The following is a 12058-nucleotide window of genomic DNA, read 5'->3' as shown; positions in this document are numbered from 1 at the left end:
GGAAAAAAAAAAAAAAAAAAAAAAAAAAAAAAAAAAAAGAAGAAGAAGAAGCGATCTTACTGAAGGTCCCAAATTTTGAGAACAAATACAGTATCTAGAGGCTGGGACATGGACTCAGAATCCTTCTCGGAGAGCTTGAGGCAACCGCTCCAACAAACAGGAGTGAGCGCTTAGAATGAAACTTGACACCGAACAGCCTGGGCATGGATGGGCATTTGTGCACAGAGAGAAGAGGGTACCCGGCCACTCCTGTACTCGCCCCACAACCTGAACAAGGAATTTGGGCCCTTGAGGTACAGTGGCAGGTCACTGCATCAGTGTGGTGCACTGGACACCCCGGGCATGCCACATTCTGCTGTGTGCTGGACAGGCAAGAGGAAGGGTAGTAATTAGGGACGGTCTTATGGCCAAAAGAGACATGAAAACAAGCACATCTGGAACGACATCATCCAGTGCTACAGCAGAGGAGCGTAACGTGCTCTGCAGCACCAACAGTGGCATATTCTGGGATCCAAGGAAGACAGGGGGAACTGGAGCGGGCCCTGGGAGGACGCAATCCACTAGGCAGAGGAGGTCAGGCTGGGCATTCCCACCAGTGCCAGGGAATGGTGAGTGCCCCACTGTGGTTAAAGCACATGGACGGGCTGGGGGTGGGTGGCAAGAGATGAGGCTGCTGGCAAAGGTAGGGTCCGATCACCAAGGACCTTGGGGGCCATGCTAAGCAACATGAAGCCAGAAAGGGCAGAGCAGTCTGTGCTTTGGAAAGACACTTCCAGGGGCCATGTAGAGGAAAAATGGGAAGGAAGAATGGAGGTGTGTGTGGTAGGCAACATTCTAGGATGACCCCAAGATCTCCCCTCCCCCATGTACATACCCTCCCTAACCACTTCCCCTAAGTACAGGTGGGACGGTGACTATGACAGGACAGCACTCCTGTGATTAGGTTACATCATATGGCAGAGGGGAAGGAATATTACAGGTGTAATTAAGATCCCAAATTAGTTAATTTTGAACTAATCAAAAAGGGATTATCCTGAATGGGCCTGATTTAATCAGATAAAAGCCCTTAAAAGAGGGGCCTAACCTTCCCAGAGGGAGAAATTCTCCTGCTGGCTTGAAGAAGTAAGCTGCCAAGGTGAGAGAGGGCCTCAGCTGACAGCCAGCAAGAAAGTGGGGACCTCAGTCCTACAACCATAAGGAACTAAATTCAACAATATGTGAGCCTGGAAGACAACCCTGAGCTCCAAAAGGATTGCAGCCCAGCCAACCCCCAGACTGCAGCCGCGGGAGACCCTGAGCAGACAATCCATGAAGCCATGTGCAGGCTCCTGATCCAGGAAACTCTGAGATAATAAATGTGTGTCCAAATAAATAAGCTGTTGCACAGCATAGAAAACTAATACAGCGTGTCTCTCAGGGACACTTCCAATGACCTCATAGAGCCCCAATTCCTTGAGGGCCCTACTGTACCTATAATCAACATCACGATGCTGGGTAAAAACAGTATTCAGGGGCCGGCCCGGTGGCACACTGCTACAGTGCGCCGCTTGTGAGAGCGGCGGCGCTCCCGCCGAGGGTTCGGATCCCACATACAGACCGGCCGCTCACTGGCTGAGCGAGGTGCGGGCGTAACACCGAGGGTTGCGATTCCATTGCCGGTCCCGGTCCGGTACGGGCGCGACACTGAGGGTTGCAATCCGTTGCCGGTCACGAAAAAAAGACAAAAAAAGGAAAAAAAAAAAAAACAGTATTCAGCTATGCTCTCATCATGACCCACCTCCAGAAACTCAAACTCTTCCCCCTTAGTCAGTCCAAGTTCAATCTCCTCCTTCAGCGTCTGGATCTCACTCTTCTTCTTGAGGAGAATCTGATAAATGGTGTCCAACTTGTTGATGACCCTCTTCTCTTCTTCCTTTATCTTTCGTGTCACGGCAGCCTCTGAGGCATCAATGAGAGCCTTCATTTCCAGGTATTCGTGTCTGAGCTGCTCCATCTTCTTGTTTGCAGACTCCTGCAAGGGCCAAGGCAAGAAGGCACCCATTAGATTGGCAAAAACGCTGAGGCTGCAATCCCAAGTGCTGGTGAGATGCAGAGCAGCAGGAACTTTTACCTGTACTTCGTGGGAGTACAAAGGGGCACAACCACTTTGGACAGCAATTTGACAATATCTAGTAAATTTGGAGGTGCTCATGCCCTATAACCTTGCAACTCCAATCCTAGAAACAGCAGGAACTTTTACCTGTACTTCGTGGGAGTACAAAGGGGCACAACCACTTTGGACAGCAATTTAACAATATCTAGTAAATTTGGAGGTGCTCATGCCCTATAACCTTGCAACTCCAATCCTAGAAATATACTCCAGAAAAGTTCTCAGACACCTGCCCTGGAGACACGTGCAAGAATGTTCATAGGTAGCATTGTTTGAAGTAGCAAAAACCTGGACACAATCTGAACAGTATCAATAGCAGACTTGATACACAGACCAAGAACTATTCACAGGATAGAATATGAAACAGTTATGAAAATTAAAACTGGAGCTATGCACGGATAAATCTCCGCGAGAGAAAAACTTGGAGAAGATATATAGTATGATGCTCTTAAAACACACAGAATGGACGTATTTATGACTAAGGAATGCATACATATATAATAAAAGTATAAAGAAATGCATGGGAATGAATGAACAAATTCAGGATAGTGGTTGTTTCTGGAGGAGAGGCAGGAGGATGTAATAAGTGAGAAACACAGGGCAGGGGCTGCACCAGTGTTATTTTATTTCTTAAGCTAAAGGCCATTCACAGGTAATTTTTTAAAGAAAGGGCATGATGCAGCTCTAGAAAATTTCTAGACAATATCTCCTCTAGAACTGTACTTTCCAATAACATAGCTACTTGTAACATGTGGCTACTGAGCACTTGAAATGTGGCTAGTCCAAATTAAGATGTCATAAGTATAAAATATATATTGGCTTTCAATGACTTAGTACCAAAAAAAGGAATATAAAATATTTCATTAATACTTTTTTAATTGATGATCTCTTGAAATGATAATATTTTGGATATACTGAATTAAATACATTGTATTTTTTAAATTAATTTCATGTGTTATTCAAATTAATTTCAAATTACATCAGAGGCTCCCATTATATTCATATTTCTGTTGGATAGCACTGCTTTAGCAGCTGCAGTTTTATTTAACATGTTGGGTAACCTCAGTAGCTCGGAATTAAACATAACAAACAGAAATACATACAAGAAGGATAGTATACTGGGAGAGTTGAGATTCAACTATTTCTTTATCCAACCCTTTACTCTGCCACTGCCAATGTGACTATTAGTGTCCCCCAACATTCATTCTCCCCTTTTGCCTTTTACTAAGAGAACACCCCTGGAGTTTTGTCTGGGCATGTGACTGCCTAGACTACATTTCCCAGCCTCCCTTGCAGCTAAGCTTAGCTCCTCCCAATGAGGCATGACCAGAAGTGACATGTGCAACACCATGTCATCTGCTTAAAAGGAAATTGCTTGTTGTCCTCCACTTCCCACCTGTCCCCCTTCTCACAGGCTAAAATAAAGATGTAATGATGACCCAGCTTCTATCAAAGTGATGAGGACAACACCCTGTGGAGTAGTAGGGCAATAAGAAGGAAAGACCCAGAATCTCTGAATGATGACTTGGATCAGTAGTCCAAGTCCTAGTGGGCTTGGACTGTCTCAGTGAGCAAAAGAAACTTCTATCTTATTTAAGCCTCTGAATTTTGGGGTGTCTTTGTTACAGCAGTTTGGCCTGCCCTCTAACCAATACAGGCACTTTCATGTACATCCTTCCCTTTAAGCTTCACAATCACCTTTGGAAAGAAGCTATGATCCCATTGTGCAGATGGGAAAACTAAGACTCAGAGATCTGCCAACATGACCAAAGCCACATAGACTAGTATGTGACAGAGCTGGTATTCTAACCCAGATCTCACTGAATTAAGCCACAGTTGCTGCAATAAAACTGGGTGCTGCAGCTCTGGAACAGGGTCTTTAAAAATCAAACTTTTCAATTTAAAGGCAATTTAACCTTATAAAAAAAATTGAAAATAAAGGAAACAAAACTGCTATGATTTGAATGTGTCCCCCAAATTTCATGTGTTAGAAACTTAATGTACAAATTGATATGTTGATGGCATTTAGAGGTGGGGCCCTTGAGAGGTAATTAGGATTAGGTAAGGTCATCAAGGTGGGGTCCACATGATGGGACTGGTGGCTTTATAAGAAGAGGAAGAGTGACCCAAGCTGACACACTTTTGACCTCTCATCATGCAATGTCCTCTGCCATGTTATGACGCAGCAAGAAGGCCCTCACCAGATGCTGGTGCCATGCTCTTGGACTTCCCAGCCTCCAGAACCACAAGCTAAATAAACCTCTTTTCTTTATAAAACACCCAGTCTGTGTTATTCTGTACAGCAGCAGAAAACTAATACAGAAAATCACCTCTAATTTACCACTCCAAAACTTCCACTACTCTCCTTCTATAATACTCCCTTCCAATCTTTTTTCCTATGCTTCCTATAATAAGTTAAATGCTGGCCCCCCAAAAGATATGTCCACATTCCAGAACCTGTGAATGTGACCTTACTTAGAAACAGGATCGTTGCAGATGTAATTGTATTAAGGATCTTGAGATGAGATCACCTTGGATTACTCAGGTAAACCCTCAAGCTAATGATAAGTGTCTTTATTAGAGACAGATGAGAAAAGACACCGAGGGAGGAGGAGGCCATGTGAGGACAGAGGCAGAGATTGGAGCAATGCAGCCATAAGCCAAGGAACACCTGAGTCACCAGAAGCTGGAAGAGGAAAGGAAACATTCTCCCCTAGAGACTTCAGAAAGAATATGGCCCTACCAGCACCTTGATTTTGGACTTCTGGCTTCAAGAACTGTGAAAGGATAAATTTCTATTGCTGTAAGCCACCGAATTTGTTGCAATTTGCTATGCAAGCCCTAGGAAACTAACACATGTCCTTTTTATAAACACATGCATCATGCAATGTCCTCTGCCATGTTATGACGCAGCAAGAAGGCCCTCACCAGATGCTGGTGCCATGCTCTTGGACTTCCCAGCCTCCAGAACCACAAGCTAAATAAACCTCTTTTCTTTATAAAACACCCAGTCTGTGTTATTCTGTACAGCAGCAGAAAACTAATACAGAAAATCACCTCTAATTTACCACTCCAAAACTTCCACTACTCTCCTTCTATAATACTCCCTTCCAATCTTTTTTCCTATGCTTCCTATAATAGGTTAAATGCTGGCCCCCCAAAAGATATGTCCACATTCCAGAACCTGTGAATGTGACCTTACTTAGAAACAGGATCGTTGCAGATGTAATTGTATTAAGGATCTTGAGATGAGATCACCTTGGATTACTCAGGTAAACCCTCAAGCTAATGATAAGTGTCTTTATTAGAGACAGATGAGAAAAGACACCGAGGGAGGAGGAGGCCATGTGAGGACAGAGGCAGAGATTGGAGCAATGCAGCCATAAGCCAAGGAACACCTGAGTCACCAGAAGCTGGAAGAGGAAAGGAAACATTCTCCCCTAGAGACTTCAGAAAGAATATGGCCCTACCAGCACCTTGATTTTGGACTTCTGGCTTCAAGAACTGTGAAAGGATAAATTTCTATTGCTGTAAGCCACCGAATTTGTTGCAATTTGCTATGGAAGCCCTAGGAAACTAACACATGTCCTTTTTATAAACACATGCAACGCCAGTGGGTATATACTTTTGCTTCCTGTTTTTCTCCTACTTTATATCATAACCATTTTTCTGGTTAAATGCTGGCCCCCCAAAAGATATGTCCACATTCCAGAACCTGTGAATGTGACCTTACTTAGAAAAAGGATCGTTGCAGATGTAATTGTATTAAGGATCTTGAGATGAGATCACCTTGGATTACTCAGAGTTAAATGCTGGCCCCCCAAAAGATATGTCCACATTCCAGAACCTGTGAATGTGACCTTACTTAGAAACAGGATCGTTGCAGATGTAATTGTATTAAGGATCTTGAGATGAGATCACCTTGGATTACTCAGGTAAACCCTCAAGCTAATGATAAGTGTCTTTATTAGAGACAGATGAGAAAAGACACCGAGGGAGGAGGAGGCCATGTGAGGACAGAGGCAGAGATTGGAGCAATGCAGCCATAAGCCAAGGAACACCTGAGTCACCAGAAGCTGGAAGAGGAAAGGAAACATTCTCCCCTAGAGACTTCAGAAAGAATATGGCCCTACCAGCACCTTGATTTTGGACTTCTGGCTTCAAGAACTGTGAAAGGATAAATTTCTATTGCTGTAAGCCACCGAATTTGTTGCAATTTGCTATGCAAGCCCTAGGAAACTAACACATGTCCTTTTTATAAACACATGTAACGGCCAGTGGGTATATACTTTTGCTTCCTGTTTTTCTCCTACTTTATATCATAACCATTTTTCTATATTACTGCTTTTTAACCCAAATTTTTAATGATTCCTCCAAGGTTGAGTTTATGGGTAGTTTTCAATGTGTCTGTGAAGGATCTGTTGGCCACACAGCTTTTTGCATGCTTTGCAAGGTTGACATTTAATTCTGACTCTTGTGAGTGCACCAAACACCAGCCTTCTCAGGTCAGAATCATGCCAGTCCTGCCCGGAGGGTCCTGCCACTCACCCGCACATCCTGTTGCCTGGCTCTCACATCTTCCAGTGCTTTCGACGCCCCATTGATCTGACCGTACATGACAGTTAGTTTCTGCCTCAGCTTGTTCTGCGGGGAAAACAAACGAGGGTGATAAAGCACCTCTTCAGCCCAGCCCCCGCAGCACGTAACGTTGGGGACCATACCCCAAATCTAACCCACAGGTGTTTCTGCCACCCCAAGTCTCACCTGCTTGTAGCTTTTTGAAGCACTTCCATATTTATTGTCTCCCTTCATCCTTGTAGGGGGACAATACAGTAAAGAAGTTAAGAGGACAGCATTTTAGCAGACAGGGTCCAAGTCCGAGTTCCTAGCTGTGCAACTGTCTCTCACCTGTTTTTTTGGCCACAAAATAGAATTGTTCCCACCTCCCAGGAGTATTAGGAGAATTAATTGAAACAATGTAAGTCCACAGCACACTGCTTGGAGCTTAGTAAAGACATACTAAATGTCCACTGCTACCTATTTAACAGCTGATGAAACTGAGGCAAGGAGAATAGCAAGGTGACCAAGCTCACACAGTGACAGCACGAGCTGGGACAGCTGCACCGGCAATGGCAGATGAGGTCATTCAGACCAACCCTCCCTCTGCAAACAACCAGAAAAGCAGAAGAAATATTTGTAAAAAAAAATCTGCAGGGCTGGCCCGTGGCTCACTTGGGAGAGTGTGGTGCTGATAACACCAGGGCCGTGGGTTCGGATCCTATATAGGGATGGCCGGTTCGCTCACTGGCTGAGTGTGGTGCTGACAACACCAAGTCAAGGGTTAAGATCCCCTTACTGGTCATCTTTTGAATAAAATTTTTTAAAAATCTGCAAAAAGTAGATCAAAGCAGAGAAGGATTATGGAGCCAAGATCCAGGTGAAAGGGACCCAGAAAGATCAGCCTGACATCTGGGATCATTCTCCCCAGAGGCATCTGCCAATTCCAGAAGAAAGCTGGGAGAGCCTCTGTCAGCCCCAGGGAGGCAAGGGGACAAAAATCAGAGTCCAGGGCTCACCTGGCCACCCTGTAGGCTGGGATCACCAAGGGCTAGAAATAGGATGAACCAGCCCAAGGAGCTAAAGCCCAGCCACAAATCAGTTAAATCCCTAAAACCAAATTAGACTAATTCAGAATTGCTAGGTCCCTAGCCACGTCCAGAAACAAAGGTAAATTGTGCAGTAAGGAAGATAAATCATCCTCGTATTATTTCTATAAATTTTCATAATCACTATCTGAGTCTTCTCCCTCCCTGCTCAGAGGAAATGTTGGGGCACAGAAATGGGAAGGAAAAAACAACCATGACGGCCACAATAACAGCAGCTGGTATTTACTATGTACTTACTAGGTGCCAGGCACTGCTCTAGTGCTTTACACGTATGAACTTATTTTAAAGCTAAGAACAACACAACACTATGAGGTAGGAATTACCCAACCTTTACAGATAAGGACACTGAGGCACAGAGCAATTGAGTGACTTTCCCAAGCCCACATTGCTATTACCTGGCACAGCTAAGATACTGGTATTTAGTGAAATCACTCACACACACAAAGATAAATACCACCTGTTCTCCCTCATAGGTGGGAGTTGAAAAAAAGAGAAAGAAAAGTCGAGCTTATAGAAGTAGAAAGTAGAATTGTGGCTACTAGAGGCTGGGGACAGGGAGGAGGGGGGCTGGGAAGAGGTTGGTTAACAGATTCAAAATCACAGCTAGACAGGACTAATAAGTTCTAGTGGTGTACATACAGCAGTGCTAGGCGTCTGTGATTAACAATAATTTGTTGTATGTTCTCAACTGGCTAGAAGAGAGGAGCTCGAATGCTGTTATCATAAACAAATGATAAATTTTTGCGATGATAAGCTAATTACCCTGGTTTGATCATCACACATTGTACACATGTATTGAAATATAATTCTGTACTCCATAAATATGTACAATCAATACATGTCAACCAGAAATAAATAAAAGACACGTGTCTAAACTGAGCACGCTGAAAAATTCTAGAAAAAAAACATTTCTTCCCCCAACTAGCTGGCTCAACATACTGTGGTCCTCCCTAACACTTTCCTGCCTCTCCCACTCCACCCTAGATATTCAGGGCTGAACCTGACCTTGAATGTGGATTTGAACAGTCCAGTGACAGTTACATATAAGGGTTGGAAGCAGTGACCAAGGCCACGCTAACTTGACCCAGAAAGCCCAAGCCACTGATGACGTTTCAGACCACCTCTGTGACACTGCCCTTTCACCTGGCCTCTAACTGTGGCCAAAATGAGGTACGGGCCAAAGGCCAGGCCCAGGCAGAGCCGGCCTTGCAGGTCTCAGAGCAGGAAGAGACCTCAGAACACCCAGTGGCTGCAACCAATTCACCCCCAACAGCCGCTCTTAGCACTGCACCCTGAGCCTTTTATTTTAAAAGATTTTATCCACCATTAATCAAACACAAATGACAGTCCTCTCATCACAGACAGGGGCTCACATGACTCCAGACAAAAGAAAAGTGGGCCAAGGACTTTGGTAGCCACAACAAAACCCTAATCAAGGGTAAAGAACTTTTTGGAGTACTCAGTATCCTTTCACAGACAAGGAACTTGGGTCCTCCGTGTGGGAGGCACCAAATCCTAAGTCCATCCCACACCAGTGGCCAAGACAAGCCAGCCACCCAAGGCTGAGGGCACTGCCCAGCTGGGACTGGCACAGTAGCAGGGCTCAAAAAGGAGACCCATTAAAGGACAGTTAGGAGCAGGGAGAAAGGCCTGTTATGAGGCTTGACAAGCCCAACTTGCAGGGCACACAGAGCTGGGCACACTCTGACGCTGGCCGTGGAGGCTGAGAGCGAGCTGTGACTTCTGGCCTGGATGGGCAGGCCCCTCCTGTCCTACCTGCCTTCTGCCCATGGATAAGAACTTTCACAAGTGCCTCTTCAGGAGCCAGGCTGCCCCGATCCTCACTGGAAGGCCTACGTGTCTGAGGCAAGGACAACCCGGCAGCCCAGGGCTTCCTGCAGCCTGCCACTTTCCCCTGTACCTGACTAACAGAAATGGCAGCGGCGGCTCTTATGGCACTTTCACAGGAAAACACTTTATATAGATTGCCTCATTTAACCCTCACAATAACCTTCTCAGACAGGTACTACCACGATCCCCTTTTTATCATTTCCCAGCTGCAGAGATTTCCCAACCGGGAAGCAGAGTCAGGATTCAAACCCACATCTCAGCACCCACTCTGGTTGGAACCCATGTAACCAACCACGTCTGACACTGGGTTCTGCCTACAAAGCATTTCCCACACAACTTATCTTTCCGGAGCCTCCAACCACCCTTGGAGATGGGGAGGGAATTCTATTAAGCCAGTTTGGCAGATAGGGAAGGTGATGCTCAGAGATCGGCAGTGACTTGCCCCAAACCACACAGCTATCCAGGGCAGAACAGGGCTCCCGGCTCCAAAGGCTAGGCTGGTCCAGGTGTCTACACCCAAGTTGGTTGTACCTCCGAGGAGGTGAACTCGCAGGACATGCCCTGAGGTCCAACTTTTGAGACTCAGAGAAAATGTCCGGAGGAGCCCAGCTCAGACCCAGAGACAGACGAGGCTGGGGAAGAGCTGTGGCCAGACGGGAACAAGGCCTGTGCCTGTTCCTGGCGCCACTGAGAACATCCCCTGACCTCGCCCAGCCTCACGTCTCCTCTGACAACACTCAGATGGGCCTTGTTCTGCCTGACAGTGCTGTGGTGGCCAGACGGGAACAAGGCCTGTGCCTGTTCCTGGCGCCACTGAGAACATCCCCTGACCTCACCCAGCCTCACGTCTCCTCTGACAACACTCAGATGGGCCTTGTTCTGCCTGACAGTGCTGTGAGAAGAAAATGAAATCAGGCCATGCTTTGGAGCTTGGACTGGTAAAACAAAAGGTGGTTCAATTACATCTTTTCAGACTCTACTTTGAGTTTGCAAGGGGAAGGTATGATCCCCCACCACCACTAAAAACATCGCACACCTGAAAGGCCCTTAGGAACCCACCTGGTCCCACCTCCTCACTTTACTGATGAGGACCCAGGTCCAGAGGCCAAATGTCACACAGCCAGATGAAGGACACTGTGGTGCAAGAGTGTTAGCACTCCCTTTGGGCCATATCCAGGATTCCTGGGGCTCTGCCCCTAACAGCGACCCTCCCTGGTCACTATAACTCGAGCTCACCAAAGACTTTTGCTTACATGACCTCAAGCCTCCAGGAACGTCCCATGCTCTGGACTCTACAGACATGGGTATGAGGCTGGCACATGGGAAGAAACTGTGAGTCAAACCAACCTGGGTCCCAACTCCCTCTTGGCCACATCTACATTAGCTCAGGCTAAGTTAACTGCTCTGGCCCTCAGTTCCCTCAATCGTGAAATGGAACTAATAATACCCACCTCCTGGCTGCTACCAGGATTTAATGAGGGAACAGAGCTAACCTCCAGGGTTCATATTTGATATTCAAAACCCTCTACTAAACACCATCAGACAAGTGCAGGCTTAAGGCAAGCAACCTCATCTATGTCTTCAGTTGTCCCCTCTGTAAAATAGGTGTGTGGGGGTGGGGTGGACTCAAGATGAGGGGAGAGGGCTATATAATCTCCCAGATCCTTTCTACTCTGACAATAGGGATGCCCCTGCCTGATCTCAAGCCCAGCAAGACCCATCGATGTTCCGGGGGATCCAGGGTATGCCAGATATGCCCACGGTGGCCCCTCTGCACAACCCCGCAGGCCCAGGCTGCGGTCTGCGCCTTCACGGGTCACCCCCTACCTCCAGGTCGGCGCTGGCCTGGCTCAGGGACGCGGGCGAGCAGGCCTTGTGCTCCACCAGGCAGATGTGGCAGATGCACTCGCCGTGCTCAGGGCAGAAGAACTCCCGCAGCCGGTTGTGCTGGGGACATTTGCGGTGCAGCAGATTGCGAACCGGTGGTTGCAACGGGTGGTCCTGGAAGGCGGGGCTGTCGAAGTGCGGCTGCAGGTGCTCCTGGCAGAAGGAGGCCATGCACACGAGGCACGTCTTCACGGCGGCCTCCTTCAGGCAGAGGTCGCAGGCCACCCGGGCGTCCGGAGCGGGGGCGTCGGCACGGGCGGGCGCCGTCCAGCCGTCGGGGGGCGGCGTCTGGGCCAGCTCGGCCTGCAGGAACTGCTGCACCACAGCGCACAGCACCGTGTTCTTGTGCAGCTGCGGGCGCGCCTGGTAGACGGCGCGACACTGCGGGCACAGGTACGGCGCGCCCTGGACGGCCCACGTCTCACCCAGGCACGACCCGCAGAAGTTGTGGCCGCACGGCGTGGTGACCGGCTCCTTGAAGGGCTCCAGGCAGATGGAGCACGAC

General features: G+C 47.4%; 1 protein-coding gene across 1 annotated transcript in view; it reads right to left on the bottom strand.

The window, feature by feature from the left end:
- The window catches only part of TRIM25 (tripartite motif containing 25), a gene marked incomplete at its 5' end in the record, with an annotated part of 22844 nt that extends 10790 nt beyond the window's left edge, over nucleotides 1-12054 (bottom strand). Inside the window, 3 exons of the mRNA XM_008580860.1 lie at nucleotides 1778-2011; nucleotides 6698-6793; nucleotides 11494-12054. Coding sequence (XP_008579082.1) covers nucleotides 1778-2011; nucleotides 6698-6793; nucleotides 11494-12054 — 891 coding nt within the window. The remainder of the gene's footprint in view (nucleotides 1-1777; nucleotides 2012-6697; nucleotides 6794-11493) is intronic.
- Between the last annotated feature and the right edge of the window lie 4 nt (nucleotides 12055-12058).

Source organism: Galeopterus variegatus, unplaced genomic scaffold (genome assembly GCF_000696425.1).
Source record: "Galeopterus variegatus unplaced genomic scaffold, G_variegatus-3.0.2 Scaffold2179, whole genome shotgun sequence".
Taxonomy (NCBI): Eukaryota; Metazoa; Chordata; class Mammalia; order Dermoptera; family Cynocephalidae; genus Galeopterus; species Galeopterus variegatus.
The sequence above is the reverse complement of the archived record's forward strand: the minus strand, read 5'-3'. Positions and strand labels throughout refer to the sequence as shown.